Source organism: Anser anser, assembly GCF_964211835.1.
Source record: "Anser anser genome assembly, chromosome: W".
Taxonomy (NCBI): Eukaryota; Metazoa; Chordata; class Aves; order Anseriformes; family Anatidae; genus Anser; species Anser anser.
In genome coordinates, this window is record NC_139731.1 from 12,648,372 (window position 1) to 12,670,861 (window position 22,490).

Below are 22,490 nucleotides of genomic sequence, written 5' to 3' on the forward strand. Positions count from 1 at the left end.
GTTCAGTAAAATCTAATTGAATCTTTGCAAAAGGTCGATGTGCCAATTCTCGTCCTCCTCCCGGGACCCTTTTTCTCATGTGTTGAGCATTTACCCTCCGACAAGTTATGCAATCATTTACGATCCTCTTTGCTATATTATAAATCCCTATACACATATAATTTGTGGCAAATTGATCCACCAATGCCTGGGTTCCCCAGTGCATCTGTTCATGAAATCTCCGTAGCACCCTCATAGCTACTGATTTTGGTAACACTTCCCGTCCATCGGGCAGTACCCATTTCCCTTTATCGTTTTTTTTTTTTTTTCGAACCCCCATTTGTGTCATCTTGTCTTCTTCTGTAATAGTGAAACAGAGTAAGGGGAGGGGAATGGGTCCATTCGACCACAGGGAGTTAGCCGGCCCGCACTTGTAGCAGTTTTTATAAGGCGGGCTTTCTTCCTCAGAACAATTGCATTCAATCCCATCAACTCCCCATTCACTCCAGCAATCATAACATGGAAATTCCTTTAAGTCTTTCCCACAGTATTAAGTATTAAGTATTAAATTAAGCATTATTATATATTATTTATATATTATATTATTAATTATTATATTAATTATTATATATTAAGTATTAAGTATAAGTATTAAGTATTTCCCACAGTCTGGGCAATCTTCCCTCGTTCTTATAATTCTTATACTTATTAATGCTGCCCTTTTTGCCTCCTGATCTGCTAGATTATTACCCCTAACCTGAGGGGTGAGGCCTTTTTGATGCCCTTTTATATGTACTACGGCAATTTCTTTGGGCTCTCTGATAGCTTGTAAAACCTGGGTAATCAATTCCTGATGTATTAAACCCTTTCCTTGTGAATTGATGAGCCCCCTTTCTTCCCATATTTTACCAAATGTATGTACTACCCCATAAGCATATTTTGAATCTGTATATATTGTACCGCTTTTATTTTTCAACAATTTTAGGGCCCGCAATATGGCATATAGCTCGCAAGCTTGGGCGGACCAGCTAGGGCTCAAAGGTCCAGATTCCACTATCCCAAATGTTTTCCCGTTTACTAACGCGTATCCTGATTTTCGCTTTCCCTCGACTACTCTCGAGGAACCATCCACATATATCTGTTCACCTATGGGTAATTCCACCTCCTCTAGATCAGGTCTCAATTTCGTTTGCTCTTCTATATTTCGGAGGCAATCATGTCCTAAGGACTCATTTGGTTCCCCATAAAGAAATTGAGCAGGGTTCTGTAGGGAGGTTGTTTCTAATGTTAATTTTGGAGAGGAAATCAAAATTCCTTCATATTTTAATAATGTGGCGTCAGTGATCCATTTCTCTGCCTTCTGTTGCAGTACCCCGCATATATTGTGTAGAGATATTACTTTGATTTCCCCCCCCAAAAGTGATCTTCTGTGCTTCTTCCACTAACAAGGCAGCAGCTACCACTACCTGCAAACAGTTTGGCCAACCCCCGGCTAACCGGATCCAATAATTTAGACAAATAGGCCACAGGTTTTTTACTCCCTGCCCATTCTTGGGCCAGCACTCCGTATGCCGTGCCTGCTGCGCTGTTCACAAAAAAAAACCAAAACGGCCTCCTTAACACTGGGGGGGGTACTAGTTCCTCCTTTAACTTGTTCAGTCGTTCCTCATCTTCTTTTGTCCATTTGAGTAATCCATCCTTATTCAGCTTGTTATATAAAAATTTAACCTTTCCACTGTAATCTTCTATCCATTGTCTACAGTATCCGGTCAACCCTAACAGTTGCCGTACCTGCCTTTTAGTTCGCGGGGACGCTAAAACCAGTATTCCACTGATTCTGCCCGGGTCTAACTTCTTAGTCCCCTTACTTAACTGGTGACCCAGGTACTTTATCTTTTGCTCCACAATTTGTAATTTTGCCCCTCCTTTTTCTTTTAAAGGGTACAGAGGGTACAGATTAACTCGATTCTCTGAGCCAATCCAAAGGCTCACATATTCGCTCTCCTCTAAACAAAAAGGTTCCTTTGCATTTACATGAATGTTTAAGGCTTGGCAAACCCAGTCTTCAAACGACCCAAATATGGGCCAATAATTTGCCTACCTCCCCAAACTTCAACACAATAATGAATCATTTTTACTTTATCCTTTCCCCGCCCAAAAGGGGAATCACTCCAATTCTTAATCATTAACCCCAGTGGACTATCTGGGGGAATAGGGGGCAACCTAGCACTAGGCATTACCCCACCCATGGGACCAGAAGGCTTACTCTTCTTCTGTCCCATCTTCCGGAGTGCCTTCACACACACACAGAGCCGCTTCCCCCTGGTCGTGGCCCAGTCCCTCGCGGGATGTGGGAACCGCACTACTGAGGGGTCCGCACTCACTTCGTCCGCAACTGGACGTCTCACGCAGACGCACTCCGGGATCACAAACCCCAACCGAACGGATCACCGGCCTATACTTACCCACCCCGTGGGTCTTCGTTCGGTCTTCGTGCACAAAGATTGCTTGGAGTTACCGGTTTTATTTGCTTGTGCCTAATTTTGGGTTCGTCGGTGAAGGGCTCGAGTGAGGCTTTCCGTTCCAGGGGCCGCCGAAATCGGCAGGGCGCCTCCCCTAGAGGGATTCCCAGTCAATCCACCTTCATCCGAGTCACGGCACCAAATTTGTTATAAGCTATAAGCGAGACCACGCAATTTTCTGGTCGAAGATAATTTATTAATTAAGTAAGCAGGTACAAGCAAAACAGCGCCGGGCAGCTGGGGAGTCTCCGCTCCACCACAGCACGCAACTTTCCCTTTTCAGTGTCGCCGTTTTATAGCATCCAAGTTTCGGCTTGTCAGGACTTGTTGGACCTTCTGAAGCTGCGCAGTTCGTTGTTGGGGGTCGTTGTTTTTCTTTCGATGATCATGCCTTGTGCTCGTGTTCAAGGGGGAGGGTAGTGAAGCGGGAAACAGTATTTCACAGAGTCTTTGTTTTACCAAGGATGTTTATCCAACACCCCCTCCCCACTATCTACTTGCTTAGTCTTCCCCCTTAACAAGGTCGTAAATTGCAAAACCTTATCTTCTCAGCAGATTCTCTGAATTCCTTTTAAAGACAATGAACAAACACCCGCTAATTTATCACACGGCCGCGCCCCTCGCGGAGTTACGGAACCGCGGATCAGGACTCCACACTCGCTCAGTACAAAAGTACGTCTCAATCACACATCACACAGAGTCTCACCCGACCCCCAAGGCAATACTTCATATTTCTTACCTTGGTCTGTGCACAGAGTTACCGGATCAATTCTTAAACCCGGAGTGCCTACCTTCTTCCCTTCCCCACTACTTCACGGATCCCGCCTCTTTAATCAGTCTCGGGCCCTCTGTCAGCTCACCGCAGAACCGCCACCGCCGATGCACAGGACCCTGAAATCAGCGGGGCATGCCTTCCTGCTGCTGCGGCGGTGGGGCTCCCCGGTAGGTGACTGGCTCCCGGACGAGCCCCCAAATTGTGAGAAACGCTCCGTAGCCAATAACTTAGGCTCAGGCGAGGATCTCAGTGAAGTAGTAATTTATTCGCGATTGCAATGGCGGGCGCCCCACAAGCAGGAGAGCGCACCCACTAGTTCCAAAACACAGTTTATATACTTTTTGATGACAGGACCCTCCCCTGTTTCCCCACTGAGTGGGTAATCCAGGTTCACAACCTATCTGATGCTTCACAGACAATGCCTGGCCTTCAGTTGCCGGCCTGTTAAATTTCAAATTTCTTTTGACTTTTTTACTGTTTGAAGTGGTAATGTTTCTTCACTTCTCTGACTTGACACCGTGACTTTCACCTAATTGTTCTAAGGAGTCTGGTTGAAATATACAGAAGAAATATACAGATAAGAAATATCTAAGAAATATACAGATTTAGACGTAGAGACTGAGCAAGCTAAAGCTCAATTAGTACTCATTTTCTTGGGACAAGCCCAAGAGGATATTAGGAAGAAATTGCAAAAGTTAGAAGGTGCAGATTTGAGAAATTTGGATAGGCTGTTGGAAATGGCCTGGAAAATCAAAACTAGCCCAGCCAGTAAAAATTGAACTTAAGGAAGGGGCCCGACCGGTACGGATTAAACAGTACCCGTTGAAGCTAGAAGCTAGGCTAGGGATAGTAAAGATTATAGATAAATTTCTTAGCTACCACATTCTGGAGGAATGCAAATCTGAATATAATACCCCAATTTTCCCAGTAAAGAAACCTAATGGGGAATACAGGCTAGTGCAGGACCTTAGGGCAATAAACGAAATAACAAAAGATATTCACCCAGTGGTGGCTAATCCTTATACATTGTTAACATCTGTAAAAGAGAAATATAAGTGGTTTACGGTAATTGATTTAAAAGACGCCTTCTTCTGCATACCCATTGACAAGGAAAGTAGAAAGCTTTTTGCTTTTGAATGGGAAAATCCACGGAACGGACGAAAGATGCAACTAACCTGGACAAGGTTGCCTCAAGGATTCAAGAATAGCCCGACCCTCTTCGGCAGTCAACTAGCTAAAGAAATAGAAGACTGGATTAACCAAGAACAGATTCAGGTACCAAAGGACCGATACTTGCTGCTACAATATGCGGACGATATATTAATAGCTACCGAAGGAGAGTCAGAATGTATTCAGGTAACTATTGATATTTTGAATCAATTGGGACTAAATGGGTACAAGGTTTCTAAACAAAAGGCACAAATCGCGTGCACAACAGTAATTTATTTGGGATGTGAAATTTCTCAAGGACAAAGAAAATTGGGAGTTAACCGAATACAAGCTATTTGTGAAATCCCCGAGCCGCGAAATCTGCACGAACTACGGGCTTTCCTAGGTATGGCCGGGTGGTGTAGACTGTGGGTAATGGACTATGGACTCATAGCAAAGCCCCTCTATGAAACCCAAAAGGCCTGTACATTTACCTGGGGAAAGCCACAACAAGAGGCCTTTAAGAAATTAAAAGAAGCCCTGATAAAGGCGCCTGCCTTGGGCTTGCCGGACTTATCAAAGGACTTCCAGCTGTTTGTGCATGAGAGACAACGATTGGCATTAGGAGTACTGACCCAGCGACTTGGGAGCTGGAAAAGACCTGTGGGGTATTTTTCTAAACAATTGGATGCGGTAAGCGCCGGATGGCCCTCGTGTTTAAGGGCCGTGGCAGCCACAGTCCTTTTAATACAGGAAGCCAGGAAGCTCACATTAGGGAAACAAATTGAAGTGTTCGTGCCACATATGGTGACTACGGTATTGGAGCAAAAGGGGGGCCATTGGCTATCGCCCAGCCGAATGATGAAATATCAAGCTATATTAACTGAGCAAGATGATGTAATCTTAAGAACTACTAACCTATTGAACCCAGCAGTGTTTCTAGGAACAACTGCGGAGGAAGGAGACCTCAGTCATGATTGCGTGGAGATCATCGAACATACCTATGCCAGCAGAACAGACTTAAAAGATCAGCCTCTGGAGAGACCAGATTGGGAACTTTTCACGGATGGAAGCAGCTTCGTGGAAAATGGGACTCGTTATGCAGGATACGCAGTAACTACATCAAAGGTAGTGATCGAGGCAAATTCCCTACCTCCGGGGACTTCAGCCCAACGAGCAGAAATAGTCGCCCTGACGCGAGCCCTGGAACTAAGCGAGGGTAAGAATGTGAATATTTGGACAGATTCAAAATATGCATTCGGGGTAGTCCACGTACATGGGGCATTATGGAAAGAAAGGGGAATGCTATCCTCACAAGGGACTAATATAAAATATCAGGAAGAAATATTGAAATTAATAACAGCTGTACAGAAACCCCAACAGGTGGCCATAATGCATTGTAAAGCTCATCAAGGAGGGATGTCAGAGATTGCAGAAGGTAACAGATTGGCAGATTTGACGGCCCGGAAGGTCGCGCGTGAAGTACGGAAAGTAATGGCTCTAATTCCATCGAAGGTAGGCCTCTCTTGTTTTAAATTACCTAAAGACCCAAAGTATTCAGCAGAAGATGAGAGACTTGCAAATTTGATGAAGGCCCGGAAGAATCCTGACGGATGGTATGTGACTACGACAGGACAACTCATAGTGCCTCCTATAATAATGCGAGAAATCTTACAAATAAAACATAATGAATGTCACTGGGGTGCAGGAGCAATGGTGACCTATTTGAAACGAGGTGTCATCTCGGTACACATGTTAACAATGGCAAAGTCAGTAATGTCAAAATGTGAGCTTTGCTTAAAGAATAACCCGGTAGCAAGGAAACATGCTGAGATGAGGAGAATTAGAGCTGGAATAGAGCCTGGAGATTACTGGCAAATAGATTTCGTGGAACTGCCTAAAGCAAGAGGTTATAAATACCTATTGGTAGGGGTTGATACTTTTTCAGGATGGCCGGAGGCCCTTCCCTGTCGCACCAACCAAGCAAAGGAAACGGTAAAATGGTTACTACAGGAAATAATCCTTAGATTTGGTGTACCATTGGGTATTTCTTCAGACAGGGGACCACATTTCATTGCCAATGTGGTTAAGGAGGTTAGTAGGTTACTGGGAATCACCCAGAACACCCTATCCCACTTACTCCACCCCCATCCTATAGTACTAGCGTTAACAAGCAGGCATAGAGGAATCAATAAGATAGTAGACTAACAAAGATGCGTTAAGATTATACTTACTAATCTCTATATCAAGTTATACACACTAACCTCTACTAACCTGATTCAACCTAATAGTAATGAAAATACTTGCTCTTGGTGTGAGTGAAGTATTTTCAAAGGGGGGAAATGTTAGTGTTGGGGAGAATCGAATGGATGTTCTATTAATGTTTCTCAGGTGATGGATCATACGGTATAATTAAATATTATTAAATGTACTTACATTATCAAGTAATCTATGTATACTGGAAACCTAGGGAGTACACTGAACATTTAAAGGAATCGTTGAAGGGGAACCCTGGGAGGGAATAGGTACAACCTGACCTTGGATAAGGGCCTGGAGATGATGAAATGAGTTGAAGCAGAACCAAGGAGCGGAGGGAGCATGCGTCGAGTGAGAAAGGTGAAAGAGTTCAGCGGAGAGGAAGACTCCTTACTTCATCTGGACGACCACCTGGACGACCACCAGAGTGCGCCACGCATGTGCAAAGGGGAGGGGAGCTAATTAGAATGAAAAGCGAGGCTGATGTTGCAACCTGTAATGAATATGTATACCTGACGCAATATTGTATGTATAAATAACGGCTGGGAAGTAACGGGACTTGAAGCCAGATTTGGGCACCTGCCCCGGCTTCCAGCGCTGAATAAAGCACCTTCATATAATCACTTGGTGGTTATGTGGTTGCTACGCTAACATGGTTGTCTGCATTTTACAAGGTCGCCTGCTAAGTTTTCTTATCACTGCAAGCATATCTCAATACCCCATTCCTTACCTTTAAACAATGTAACTCTGCAATAACAAAATTTTAATCCCACACTTATACTGGTACAGTCTGGAGTAAGTTACTTCTCATAAATGAGGTAGGCAATATAAACTGTATTGCCCTCAGATAACTGAGTGAGGAAGCTACTTTTCTGTGCATCACAAGTTTTAAAATCCTTAAGGAGAGGAGCACTTGGCTTTCAGTCTGAGGTAGTAGCTAGAATAAAGCAGAGTTGAGAGAAATGCAAGGAAGTGCACAGAGACCCTGCCCCAGTTCATCGTGGACAAGTGGCCGCAGCACATGCTTGCAGTATGTGAAAACTGTGTGACTTCACAGGTGGCCTGGCTGTCTCAATAACAGCAGATCAAGTTGACATCTTAATTGCTACTCCCACAGAGATCTAGCAAAGCAGCAGCTTGTCTGACCCTGTGATCCGGGCCCAAAAGGTGCAGCTGGCTTCATGCTCTGCAGTGTGATCTCCTCCTCTGTGGTGCTGTGACCAGTAAAGCCCTTTCAACTCCAGTAGTTCACGTACAACTGTACTGTCTGGTCTTGTGGCTTTGCCCTCAGCCTTCCTGAATGCCCTCTGAGAGGCAAATTCAACACTGTTCCATCTCCTTCCCTCTTTGAAGGCTCCATATATTGTTTCCTTCTGAGAAGCAGCTGTTGGCTGGTGCCAAAGCCAGCTCAGTGGCCGAGAGGAGCGCTTTGGGGCATACGTCCAATGCCGAGAGAGAGAGAGGGTGAGACATGCAGCGAGGAACCTGACAAACACCAAGCAGAGTGATGTGCAGCTCTTCTGTGTAAGGTGTGTGGCAACAAAAATGTTTTTGCACAGAGTTACATTGTTTAGAGGGAAGGAATGTGGTATTGATATGCTTGCAGTGATAAGAAAGCTTAACATATGACCTTGTAAAATGCAGACAACCAGACTCCTTAGAGCAATTAGGCGAAAATCACAGTGTTGAGTCAGATAAGGGAAGAAACATTACCACCTCAAACAGTAAAAAAGTCAAAAGAAATTTGAAAAATAACAGGCTGGCAACTGAAAGCCATGTATTATCTGTGAAGCATCGGATAGGTTGTGAACCTGGATTACCCAGTCAATGGGGAAACAGGGGAGGGTCCCGGTCATCAAGCAATAAAGTATATAAACCGTACTGTGTGACTAGTAGGTGCGCTTGTAGGACACCCGCCATTGCAATTGCGAATAAAAATGCTACTTCACTGAGATCCTCGCCTGAGCCTATGTTATTGGCTACAGAGCGTTTCTCACAGGTGTGTCCAAAGTTGCCCAGCATGACTCACTTCCCCACAGCCTAGTGCCTGCTTGCTTTGCCTCAGGAAGTTGGGCTGCATCTGGGTAAATCTTGCAGCTTTGGCTGTGTTAATTCCCATTAGCCATTGGTGTTGATTGAGCTATTGATTCTGATGTAATGGTGAAAACGACCTTTGCCCAGCAAAAGGTAGTTTCCAAAAGTACTTGAAACTCTCTTCCTGATCCCCACCATGTCAGCTGCTGCCAGGAAGGACAGCGAAGCTGTCTATGTAGTCCTAGGCTCTGGACACCCTTCCTTGAAGGTAACATTTGCCTCTGGAATTCACAGTGGAAACACCGAGGCTGAAGAATAAGACCTCATTTGGGGAGTGATGGGTTTGAAAGTTAGATTGGCTCCAAATTGTGCTTTGAGCACTGACTGCTGCTGGTGGGTGTGTAGCAGATAATTTCATGAGTGTGAAGATAGACTGCCCTGCCCAACAGGCAATCAGCTGGAGGGCTCCAGAAACAAAGGGCAACTCTGAGTCTTTGTTATGCATAACGTCAAAGGGGGGCTTACAGATGGAGTTATTCAGGGAAATAGGCTGTGGTGTTCTAAGGAAGATCTTGTGATGCTCTTGTACCTGCTTTAGCTGCTAGACTAGGTTATTGAGTGCGCCACAAGCATCCTGTAGTGGGGTTTTAGCTGATCAATCAACAAATATTCTCCAGCTCGCTCTAGTTTCAAAACAGCTCTCTTCTCAGGATAGCCCTGAGAAGGCCCTCTGTGTTAAGAGCTGCCTGAATAATCATGCATTTAACATCTTAGCCATGTAGGATTTGCATTGACTTCTCAAATTAAACAAACAAACAAACAAAAAAACACACACACACACACAAAGAAGCTGTTGATTAAATTCTGTGGTTGCTGGATGAAGGCTCTGGTTAGCATTGTTTCCTTGTGCATATCCGAAAACTTGAGGTCTTCCTACCAGTTACTGTGTACCGGCATTGTGTATTGTTATCAGTGTACTACCCAGCACATCTAGACAAGTGCCATGCTGGCTGTGCATACCCAATATCATAGTATCCCTTTTTAGAGCAACAGGGATTAAACTGAAGAGGATCAGTGTGGTATTTCCAGTGGGAAGGGCTATTAATGCCAGAGGAGGCAGGATGTGCTCAGTGGGGCTGGGAAGGAGCAGTCTTGGAGTGCTGTGATCTACAGCATGGCTTTCCTAATCAACCTGGTTGCTTCTTGGCTATTTGGATTGTCAGACTCTGAGCAAAGTTATTTATTCACTTGGTCAATTCTTGGCGCTATAAAATACATTTTGCTGTCTAACATAGCAAGTGTCAGCAGCGTGTCCCATACTGCAGAGATAAGACTGTAGGCTTATGCAATGCTATATGTATTAAGTTGCTAAATCAATTTTAAAATGTTTTTCAGGTTCTAAATGGCTTCTAAGAAGTTGGGGTCTGACTCTCATGGTAAGTGGAATTTGGTATCCTTGTCCTATCAGTAGGATGAATCTTACTGTTGCTGCTGACTAATGTCCTGGCCATCGAGACTAATCTGTTCAGCCCCTGACTGGCTTTTTTGTTAGGAACAAAGTGCCTTGGCTTCCTTCTTGCATATCTGCTTGCTAACGCTGTGCCTGTTCTCTGGTTAAACTGAAGTTCAGCCTATGACTATCCCCCATCATCCCTGCCCCTCTCTTATGAGAGAGTGGCTGAGGTGGAGCTCAGCCGCCCACCTGAGTAAAACCACCACGTTACCATCGAAACAGTGGCTTGGATGTTACTTTGTATATGTTGGTTTTGCTTTTTGTATTGAATTTACTGTTAGAAGACAAATCGAGTCTTTATCTATTTGAGTATTCAGGTAGTAAGGTCATCTATTTAAAAAAAAAAAAAAGTGAAGGATTCTTTACTTTCTGGGTCAGTTTTCAAGTTTTCCTAGACTAGTACTGTTGTGATTGGGCTGAATGCTATGAGCATCAGTGTTTTGCTTCAGAAACACTTTTTTTTTCTATTAACTGTCCTAAAACAGTTGGTGTCTCTTAGCACATGCTTGATGTTTTTGTAGCAGGATTGTATTCAAGAGAAGCATTGTATTAGAAATAGAATAGCATTGTATTAGAAAATTAACATACTGGAAAGAACCAAGAAAGTTTTTATTCCTTAGTCTAGGTGCTGAGGTTAAACTGACAGCCATCAGTTCAGCTCATCTAGTCTGGGTGCACTTAGGTTTTTTACTGTCCCAAAACAAGGGATGTTGCTCTGTAAATACCACAGAGTGTGTTCTATGGCTAGTGTGTATTTCAGGCAAACAAGAAGGCTGTGGAAGGGGAGGTGTCTCCCACTTACTGTGTCAATAGGTCTAATAAGACAAGTATTTGCATACTGAGCAATTTGGGCTGTGAGATTGGTGCAAAGAGGTAATTGTGCTTGGCTTGTGTGCTTGGATCATCCCAGTTAGAGCTGGACTTGTAGCAGTGGGACTAACCAGGGCATGGTAGCAGCAGGCAAGCTTGACTCTGAGCCTTTAGGAGGAGATAAGGCTGTCTCTGACCTGGCTGTGATGTAAGTGTAAGCACAAAGGCTGCCACAATTGCTACTTCTGCATAAACACGCACTGTTGTATCCAAGTTCTCACACTGCCAGCTCAAATACTGTTTGGGTGTCGTGGTGTTGGTGGCCAGCGAGGTGCAGTTTGAGTGCTGTACTGTGTACTGCTTCTCAGTAAGGACCAGTGAAAATACTATTATATTCTGCCTGGAACGCTCTTTTGTTTTGGTAGTATGGGTGCCATGTAGGTTGTTCAGCCTGAGGGTGTCAGGGCTAGAGGAAATGCCCTCTGTGTCCCAACAGGGCTCTGGGACCAGCCAATGCAGTTTATAGCACAAGAGGTCAACTGATGACAGCACATAAACATTTGATTCCAAATTAACAGGATATTCCTGTTCTCAAAAGCTGCTTGTCCTCTTGGAGCTTGTGGCTGCCTTGTTGTAGATGAGTCAACAGTGAAGGAGCACAAATAGTACTTAAACTGTCATCCAAGTATGAAAATGGGTCACATAAAAATGGCAAGTCACAGCTCACTGAGCAAGAGGTTAGTCACCAAACATCTTACATTGCCACTAATGTCTTGTTGGATCTGTAGCATTCGGAGCAAAGTTACAAATGATAACAAAAATTTGGAGTGTTTGTCTAGTAATATACAGTCAAAAACCTTGTATGTAATTCCAGAAGGTTAGACCAGTTAATCTAGAAACTGACTACAATTTATGTTATGGGTTTTCTCGCACTTCTTCACAGCAGCTCATGGAAAAAAAAAACTTTAGTCTGGCTTCTTGGAGGAGCTTGAGTTGTTGGTGATTCTGCCTAGTGAGTTTGCAGGGTGCTTGAAAAGTTTTTGTCCTAAAACACTATAAATACTACACGTAAGTGACAGATGTAAAGCACAGATGGAGGACCATGGAATAAGTCTGTGGCCTCCCACTGGAGTGATCACAAATCAGACTGGATCCAGTTAGATTGCCTTGTTTGGAAAGTCAGAATTGCTACACTGAATGTTCTTGAGCTATTTCACCGTGTTTTGTTTAAAGCAGATCTCCTGGACTTGGGGCTACTTTGTCCTTGTGACCCCTTCTGTCCAAATGTTACTTTCCACTTGTATGTCAAACCTTTTTTTTTTTCTTAGCTGCTCTACAGCTGGGTCATTTTAAAACTTGCTTTGAATATAACAAAAACTGATGGCTCCTTCTATAGAGGCATAACAGAACGCAACATTCAGGAGAGCTTCAATTTCTGGTTGTGTAGGCATAGTGTTGTCATGAGGGAAGCTAAGATGCTGGAATATTAACTTCAAAATCTGCTCAGCGATTGGAGTGTTGTAAAATATAGTTATGGACTAGAATATTCTTTTAGAAAGAACAAAACTGAAGCAATGAAGTCCAGGCATATTCAGTGTGTTTCTTATCACGCAACTTCCTTTGTATTGAGTCACATTGTGTGGTTGGGGTAGCAGAGAAAGAGTAGCTGCCAAATACAGAAACATGAGACTTAACTGAATGCATCAAATTTGTATGGTTTTTGATACAATTTCTTCTTGTGATCTTAGGGCCTTTCAGTTATCTCGATGACGTCCCATTTAAGATAGGAGACAAATTTAAAACCCCTTCGAAGGTTGGATTACCCATTGGTTTCTGCCTGCCTGATTCTTCTCAGCTTGTCAGAGAAGCCCAGGTAAGGATGGTTTGTGCACTTCTGCTCTTTCCTCTGTGACCCTAGGTCTTCAACGTGCGATGCTGTGAACTATATTTTATATATATATATATCTTCACTGTGCTATACTGTTATTTCATAGTCTGCTAGAATGTAGAGGAAGATAATATTGTAAGCCATGCAAAAAGTTTGTACTACTTGTCACTATAAAAAGTCTGATGGCATTTATTTTAGTGTATCTACTCCAAAAAACCCACAGTGTTTTTGTGTAACAGGTAAGGGTTTAAATGCTACCCTGACATTGCTAAACTAAGTTGTAAACTAAGTTGCTAAACTAAGAGGAAAGATGGTAATAATTGAAACACCCATGCTATGGCATACCCTCAAACAGGGTTCTACAAGTATGACCATATTCTGTGCTATCTCTGTTTTCCAGCCAAGCTGGGGTTCAAATACAGTACGCCTGGTTGGATTGCAACGCCTCGAATAAAATGATGTGATCATGTAGGCTATGCCTTGCACAGAACTACTTGGCTTTTTTACAGTTCTGGTGGGAGCTATTCAAAGTAGTAACAGTGCATTGAGGCTAAATTGACCAAAGCCATGTACTTAGTATTTCATGTGTCTAAACGTGTGTTTGTATGTATACAGCTATGATAGCTCTGCTCAGATGGCAAAGTGTGGAATGAATAGTGCCCAGCACTTCTGCCAGTGAGTTGTGTTTCAAAATCACCTTGCTGATAAATTATATGTCCCATCTCTTAGAGCTAAAGGAAGGGAAAACTACTTAGTATAGAGTTGAGATAGGTCTCCAGGTTCTCTCTGGAGCCTGCTATGGGATGGATAGCACAGTGTGAGTCCCAGAAAAGCCCAGCAGAGGCGTAGCAAACCTTCCTGACTTGTTGCTCTTCAGAGCTAGGATGTCTTATTACCCGTTTGGTTATGTGACATCATCCTGGCAAGCAGGCTGTAATTCTTGTGAGTCACAGGTAGGTTACACCCTGGACTTAGCTTTGTAGGCTGTGTTCTCTGAATGTTTTGTCATGATATGGAGGGCGCTAAGGGCATCTGGTCTCTGTAAGATATTAAAGCTTCACATGTATTTAGTGTGTTCAGAATTTTGTCCTCTCAATCAGGCTACCACAGTGGCCTGTGCGCTGGTAGTGAGTAGCTTATCTAAATGTCTTATGTGCTAACCCAACCCTGAAGGAGCTGATGTCAAATGAGAAAAGCTTGTGGGATCCAGTCATGCCAAGAACAGTGGCAAAATCTGCTACTACAGGAAGTTGTTGTCAGAGTAGCCAGCACATCCCCTTTGGCTGATGAGTCCTTAGCACAGGTATGAGAATGCTGATACCTCTCCAACCAGTGGGTCTAAAACTAGTGTCAGGTCCCTTAGGAATCTTTTAGGGGGAACTGATAAATACCTTATTGCTCTTTGGATGCAAAAATTACTCTTCTGTAGTATTGAATGCCTTGTTCAGTGGTGCCAGATCTGGGTGTGACTGTCCATCATGTGTGACATCGCTGTCACTGACACTTCAGGCTTCCACTGACTGCATCTATTTTCTTGTTGGAAGAGGGGGAGAGAGTTGTGAAACTGATCTTGTGATCATCAGTAGCTCTAAACAAAACTAAATGTAGGATGGACACAAAATATGAGATTCTGATCCAGACTATAGCCAGATTTTGCTGCAAGAGGTAAAATGAACTACTGCTGGTGTCTCCTAGTTTTGCCATTCTGTAGGTTATAAGAGATGCTGGGGAAAAATTGTCTGTCTGTGATGAATCATGTAGTTCTTGCTCTGTGTTACTTGTGTTACTTCTGCTGTAAAGTAGTAGCTGTGATTCTTATAACTTGTCTTTATTTTTTTCCCTCTTTCCTTCTCTACCACTGGTCAGTATGACTTCTCCCTGGAAAAGAAAACAATCGAGTGGGCTGAAGATATCAAAAAAATTCAAGCTGCCCAGAAAGAAGCTGAACGCAAGGCAGAAGAAGCAATAGCAAACTCAAAAGCAGCCCCAGAGGACAGCAACAGAATGGGGTTCTCAGAGGGACCTTGCCCTGAGGCCATGCCTCCTCCTATTAACCCCATCCTCGCTGGTCTGCAGCACAATAACATTCTTACTCCCACGCCAGCCGACAGCAGTGCTGTGAAGCAGAAAGTTCTTAGTCCACCTCGCCCCAAAGCAGACTTCAACCCAGCTGATTTTGAAAGTGAAGAAGACCCATTTGACAAACTGGAATTAAAAACTATCGATGATAAGGAGGAGTTAAAAAACATTCTGGAAATCCATGTCGGTACTACTGGGCCGGTTGTTGCCCAGCTGTTAGATAGCAGTTTGCCCAAAGGAGGGTCTGAGTCTGTGTTGCAAGATCAGGAGGTTCTGGCATTCATAGAAAGGGCCACGTTGGACTTCAAGCCCCTTCACAAACCCAATGGCTTTATCACTTTGCCACAGTTGGGAAAGTGTGAAAAGATGTCCTTGTCTTCCAAAGTGTCCCTGTCCCCCATCACTTCAGTGAGCAATATCAAATCCCTATCCTTTCCTAAACTCGACTCCGATGAGAGTGATCAAAAATCACCAAAGCTCATGAGCACTTTTCACAGCACTACCTGTCTCCACAACGGCACTTTTCTCAGCTCTTTGCAGGCCTGTGCTCAGACTAAAGCTAGCAAACTGAACGGACACCATGTGGTTGGTCTGTCTGCTTTAAACGAGGACAGTGGCATGGAGACATCAACGTTATCCTCTTCAACCAGGCTGCCTTCCCTGGCTGTGTCAACAGTTCGTACGGAAGAAGAATCGTCTCAAAGCACAGCGACCACGGTAAACACGCGGTGGATTAAAACTGAGTTTGTGGGGGAGATGTGGAGGTGTGGAGGCAAATGTTGATTCTAAAATGTCCCGTGGCTTTGTATTTAATTTCATTTAATGTGTGGTGTGTAGATAGGACAGGTCATGTACAGTAATTCTTTTATGTGGCAAAATCATCAGCCCAACAGGTCTTCATGCTGACAGTTGTGAACCTCAGGCTACTGCTCACAGGCTTCTCCCTGCTCCCCTCCCATCTCTGAAACCAATTCTGGTGACTTTTTTCAGCTTCTCAGCTCTTGTTGTTCATAGTTATACATAGCTGCATGCCTTTTGAGCTAACTGTAAGATTTCTTCCATGGTTTCTTACCTGTGAGGATGGGAGGATTGCTTTTTGGATACCAAAAGCAGTTTTGAAGACCATCTCAGATTTACAGATTTTGGTTGCTGTACAGCTCTGAGACAGGAGTTTGAAGCTTTGTTGCTTCTAACTTATAGCAAGTTCTGAGAGTACTTCGGGGACACCTAACTTGATGCCATCTGTTGTGGCTTTGTGAGTGGGAGTCCAGATTTGAGTGAACTTGGGCACTTTTTTCCAAAGAACCTAAGATCTGGACACCAATACTTATGAATTCTAATGGAAACTGTATAGCCAAATCTTCTAATTAGCTTTAAAATGTGAGATTTGGAAGGCTGCTTCTGTCCTGTGCGCGGTGGTTTTGCGTTCTTGCTGGTGTACTGTAGGTTTTTGTGACACCATGTGCTCTAAAACTGGTGATGGTCCTTCTCTTCCCACTGTTCTTTCATCTCTCTTCAGGCTTAAGTAAATGCAGTATTATTTGAGAAATGCAGTATTCTGGCAACTAGCATATCCCTCAGAGCATAGCAGAATAGGTGCTTATGGATCACTAGAGCAAATTCAATGCTGTAAGCTTTGGCAGGAGCAGCGGTGTGCTGAGCAAGTGCTTGCTGTTACAAATCACAGGTTTGAGGGGAGATTGCCTCATTGTATGAGGCTCAGAGGTGAAGCCTTGGAGCATGACGTCTCTAGGGATTAACATGAAAGATCACTTACCACTAGGTAGATGGGCCTTAAGATAACCAAATTATCACTGCAAGTACTTAAATCTCTGTGCTAGATTAAATCCTAGTGAAGACCGAGAGGGGAGGTGTGTTCTCGACAATGCTGTAAGGGAAGGTACAAAAGGTTTTAAAAACTAAAAAAGGAATTAACAAATAGACTTACTAGGAGACGTAATAAAAATCATCACTTGAAACTGTGTGTTTTGTAAGTAGCAAGCCAAGAAATAGGTATGTTGACAGAACTAGTTCTTTCTATTGAATTTCCAAGGCTTCTGAATATGCTTGTTTCCTATTTCCACAATAAGGTCCCAGTGGCTGGAAAAGGACAGCAGAGTTGCAAGAAGTTGAAGTATAGGCAAGGACCGTAACAAAAATCCTCGGAGTATGAAAAGGATAGAGAAGGAAATCAGAGTAAACCATGTGGCCGACAGAAGGAGGACACAATCCTCCTACTGCAAGATTGCACGAGAAGAAGCCTGGTGATTTTATAAAGCTTCAATATACTTCTGTCCCAGTGTGTTGCACAGTGCTGTTTACATACATGTTTTTTCCCTCACAAGTTCAGAAATCATAACTTTGGATTTGGAGTTACCACTGGAGCATGTTTTACCAGTAAATTGGATCTAAGGGTTTTTTGGATGCAAATAAACTTGTGATTTCTCTGCTGCACTGATTCTGGCCTGGGTGGTTCCCTTTTTCCTCGCGGTATTTCTTGAAGCTCACGGGTTTACTTTTTGCAACTTTGGCAGAGGAAGAAATGACTAGCGAAGACAACCAGTTGAAATTAAACAATTGTTTAGAGACCTGAATTTGTATGGAATGTCTTATTTGTGGAAATATTTGGTTATGGGAGGATGGACACTCCCGATGGACCATTCAGAATGGACACGCTCCCAGATAGTGTACAAAGTCCCTAAAAGTAGGAACAGTGTGCAAGCATGGGCTGAAAGCACTGCATGCCTTCTTGAAAGGCACTGAAATGCAGGCTTGAGTCTTAAGGGAGCACAGCTTCTGAGTGGCCGCCAGCTCTGGCTTTGTCTCCTGCAGTTCCTTTAGGTGATTCTGTCCTCCACTGGAAGTCCTTTGATCATGAGCACAGGTTATCAAGCTCAAGTAGATCAAGGAGCTGCTTTACCATGACTTGAATCCCTGGTGTCAGAAACAGTTTGGGTTCTTCTCGCTGTTGCATTAATAACAGAGCATCGTTCATTTGGAGTATTTGATAACCAGCTGATTTTAGGGCTATTCCAGACCCCTATTTCACTGTATCCCATATTCTAGTGCTTTATGCTCTGCCAAAAGAGTCTGGAGAAGGGTGTAATTTGAAGAGCTTTCAAACCCCTCTTACGACCATCAGGACCAGGTTCTTAGGTAAACCAGTCTATCAAACTGCATGTGATTTCTCGTGCTTTGTCTCCTGGAAGAGAAATTGAGTGGCAATGTAGAACAAACCCCCTCGCCTCCCCCAGTCCTTCTTGGGGCCCAAAGAAGGACTTTCTGAAAGAAGTGGCCAAGTTTTCAAGCAATTGATGTTGGCTGAAAAATATTAAGAAAGGCCATATACTGAGGGTTTTGGCGATGTGATTTCTTGCAGCTTCTTCTAATTCTATTTATTCGATTCTATTTAAGTCTTCCTGCATTTTAAATGTGCAGACCTTGGGCAAAGTAAAATAGAGTTGTTGGTTGGTTGTGCCCCTTGGCAGACCAGTTCTGCAGAAATGGAGCAGGTGTACAGCCCTGACACAGGTGGGTTTCCTTGCCAGGCTGTTTTGGAAACTGAACAGGCAGGACAGAGGAGGCCTCTCTGAACTAGGTGTGCTACTGAAAATGGGTAATTTCTGTGCTGTCTGGCTGGAACTTCTCAAAGAAGGGCCTGCTCCCAATTGCTTATTTTTCTTCTGCCAGCTGTTTAATTAACAATTAACAGCCCAAGTTGGATATGAGAAGTTTGATATGAGTGATGTGAAACAGCCCTTTGAGGTGGCTACTTTAAGGTTCCTCTTGAAGTAAGAGCACTTAGCTCCTTTTCAACCCAGCAAAAAGTTTACTAAGGGAAATGTGGTTTAACCCGGCCAGCAGCTAAGCACCACACAGCTGTTTGCTCACCCTCCCCCCTCCCTCTCCGGGATGGGGGAGAGAATCAGGAAAATGAAGCCTGTGGGTTGAGATAGAGACAGTTTATTAGGACAGAAAAGAAAGGAAAACAATAATAATAATGATACGTATATACAATGTCCACAGAGTTTGTGTAGTCCATGACTGACTTTGGGCTCCATCTGTCACAGCAGTCGTTCAGGGCAGAAGAGGTGGTGTGTGGTGTTGGATCATTGCATGCTGAAGCCCGTTCTCGTTCCATCACACCACTGTGCTTGTCCAATTCTATCAAAATTCATTCATCATTATCTGCGTGGCTGTTACTGTGATACCATTAATGGGACATTGGCATATAGCAATCACAATGGTGATGACATACAGTATTATATAATAATTAACATACTACAACTCATGGGCTATTCTCACCCAGTATTAAATCCCCTTGAGGTACACACCGGACCTTCCCATTCTTTTGCATCACCCACCAAGTGCATCCAGGTCCCTGAGCAAAAGCAATCCCACGAATGGGTTTGCCTTTTCCTGAGGCAGGAGTAGCCCAGACTGTTTTACCCAGCATGTTTCTTACGTGCACTACAGGAACTTTATCCCCTTCTACAGTGCGTAACAGGTTTGATTGGGCAGGTCCAGCTCGGTTGGCAGATCCCCTAGTACTGAGTAACCAGGTGGCCTTTGCCAAATGCGTATCCCAATTTTTGAATGTCCCAGCACCCATTGCCTTCAGTGTAGTCTTCAACAGTCCATTGTATCGCTCAACTTTCCCGGAGGCTGGTGCATGATAGGGGATGTGATACACCCACTCAATGCCATGTTCTTTGGCCCAAGTGTCTATAAGGTTGTTTCGGAAATGAGTCCCGTTGTCTGACTCAATTCTCTCTGGGGTGCCGTGTCGCCATAGGACTTGCTTTTCAAGGCCCAGGATAGTGTTCCGGGCGGTGGCATGGGGCACAGGATATGTTTCCAGCCATCCGGTGGTTGCTTCCACCATTGTAAGTACGTGGCGCTTGCCGTTGCGGGTTTGAGGGAGTGTGATGTAAGCAATCTGCCAGGCCGCTCCATATATTTATATTTCAGCCATCGTCCTCCATACCAAAGAGGCTTTGACTGTTTGGCTTGCTTGATTGCAGCACATGTTTCACAATCATGAATAACCTGTGCTATAGTGTCCATGGTCAGGTCCACCCCTCGATCACGAGCCCATCTGTATGTTGCATCTCTACCTTGATGGCCTGAGGTGTCATGGGCCCATCGGGCTATAAATAATTCACCTTTATGTTGCCATTCCAGGTCCACCTGAGCCACTTCAATCTTAGCAGCCTGATGCACCTGCTGTTTTTTTTTGATGTTCTTCAGTAGCCCGATTCTTGGGCACGTGAGCATCTACGTGGCGTACCTTTACAACCAGGTTCTCTACCCGGGCAGCAATATCTTGCCACAGTGCAGCAGCCCAGACGGGTTTGCCCCTGCGCTCCCAGTTGTTCTGCTTCCATTGCTGTAACCACCCCCACAGGGCATTTGCTACCATCCATGAATCAGTATAGAGATAGAGAACTGGCCACTTTTCTCGTTCAGTAATATCTAAAGCCAGGTGGATGGCTTTCACTTCTGCAAACTGACTCGATTCTCCTTCTCCCTCAGCAGCTTCTGCAACTCGTCGTGTAGGACTCCATACAGCAGCTTTCCATCTCCGATGCTTTCCCACAATACGACAGGACCCATCAGTGAACAGGGCATATTTCTTCTCATTTTCCGGTAGCTTGTTGTACAGTGGGGCTTCTTCAGCACGGGCCACCTCCTCCTCTGGTGATATCCAAAAGTATTTGCCTTCAGGCCATTTCATCATAACTTCCAAGATTCCTGGGTGATTGGGGTTCCCTATTCGAACCCACTGAGTAATCAGTGCAACCCATGTAGCATCAGTTGCATGATGTGTGCTTCCTTTGAACATCCAGCCCAGTACCGGTAGTCGGGGTGCCAGGAGGTGCTGTGCTTCAGTACCGACCACTTCCGAAGCAGATTGAACTCCTTCATATGCTGCCAATATCTCCTTTTCAGTTGGAGTATAGCGGGCCTCAGATCCTCTGTATGCCCAACTCCAAAACCCTAGGGGTCGACCTCGAGTTTCCCCAGGTTCTTTCTGCCAGAGGCTCCAGGTGGGGCCATTCTCCCCGGCTGCAGTGTAGAGCACATTCCTTCCATCTGGTCCTGTTCGGACTGGCCCAAGGGCATGAACTATCTCCCGTTTAATTCGTTCAAAGTCTTGTCATTGCTCGGGGCCCCGTTTGAAATCATTCTTCTTAGGGGTTACTTGGTAGAGCGGGTTTACAATCAGACTGTAATTTGGAATGTGCATTCTCCAAAACCCCACGACACCTAGGAAAGTTTGTGTTTCTTTTTTGCTAGTTGGTGGAGACATAGCTGTTATTTTGTTGATGACATCCATTGGGATTTGACGACGTCCATCTTGCCATTTTACTCCTAAAAACTGGATCTCTCGTGCAGGTCCTTTGACTTTATTTTGTTTTATGGCAAAACCGGCCTTCAGAAGGATTTGGACTATTTTCTTCCCTTTCTCGAAAACTTCCTCTGCAGTGTCACCCCACACAATGATGTCATCGATGTACTGCAGGTGTTCAGGAGCTTCCCCCTGCTCCAGCACAGACTGGATCAGTCCATGGCAAATGGTAGGGCTGTGTTTCCACCCCTGGGGCAGTCAATTCCAGGTGTATTGGACACCCCTCCAAGTAAAAGCGAATTGTGGCCTGCACTCTGCTGCTAGAGGGATGGAGAAAAATGCATTAGCGATATCAATTGTGGCGTACCACTTGGCTGCCTTTGATTCCAGTTCATACTGGAGTTCTAGCATGTCCGGCACTGCAGCACTCAGTGGTGGCGTGACTTCGTTCAGGCCACGATAGTCCACTGTTAGTCTCCACTCACCATTAGACTTTCGCACTGGCCATATGGGACTATTAAAAGGTGAGTGAGTCTTGCTGATCACTCCTTGGCTCTCCAGTTGACGAATTAGCTTATGGATGGGGATCAGGGAGTCTCGGTTGGTGCGATATTGCCGCCGGTGCACAGTTGTGGTGGCGATTGGCACCTGCTGTTCTTCGACCCTCAGCAACCTCACAACAGAAGGGTCCTCCGAGAGACCGGGCAAGGTAGACAACTGTTTAATGTCCTCTGTCTCTAAGGCAGCTATGCCAAAAGCCCAGCGGAACCCTTTTGGGTCCTTGAAATATCCTCTCCTGAGATAGTCTATGCCAAGGATGCACGGAGCATCCGGGCCAGTCACAATACGGTGCTTTTGCCACTCATTTCCGGTTAGACTCACTTCAGCCTCCAATACAGTTAACTGCTGGGATCCCCCAGTCACACCATAAATACAGATGGGCTCTGGCCCTTTATAGCTTGATGGCATTACAGTACACTGCGCACCGGTGTCTACTAAAGCCTTATATTTCAGTGCGTCTGACGTGCCAGGCCATCGAATCCACACAGTCCAATAAACTCGATTCTCCCTTTCCTCCCCCTGGCTGGAAATAGGAGCAGCACGTTTCTCAGAGAACCCCCTCTTTTGTGACT

At 44.5% G+C, this 22,490-nt stretch overlaps 1 protein-coding gene across 12 annotated transcripts in view; it reads left to right on the forward strand.

Annotated features, from left to right (window-relative positions):
• LOC310888750 (ubiquitin-associated protein 1-like) overlaps nt 1–22,490 on the forward strand; it is a 103,030-nt gene that overhangs the window by 44,162 nt on the left and 36,378 nt on the right. For 11 of the 12 annotated variants that reach the window (XR_014576130.1, XR_014576131.1, XR_014576132.1 and 8 more), the window contains 3 exons: nt 10,111–10,151; nt 12,787–12,911; nt 14,793–15,722. Coding sequence is in view for 8 of the 12 variants with exons in the window: in XM_083815774.1 (XP_083671900.1) it covers nt 10,118–10,151; nt 12,787–12,911; nt 14,793–15,722 (1,089 nt within the window). In the remaining 4 variants the exon portion in view is untranslated. Of the gene's footprint in view, nt 1–8,034; nt 8,211–10,110; nt 10,152–12,786; nt 12,912–14,792; nt 15,723–22,490 lie in introns of all 12 variants that reach the window. The other variant, XM_083815778.1, reaches the window with a different exon arrangement.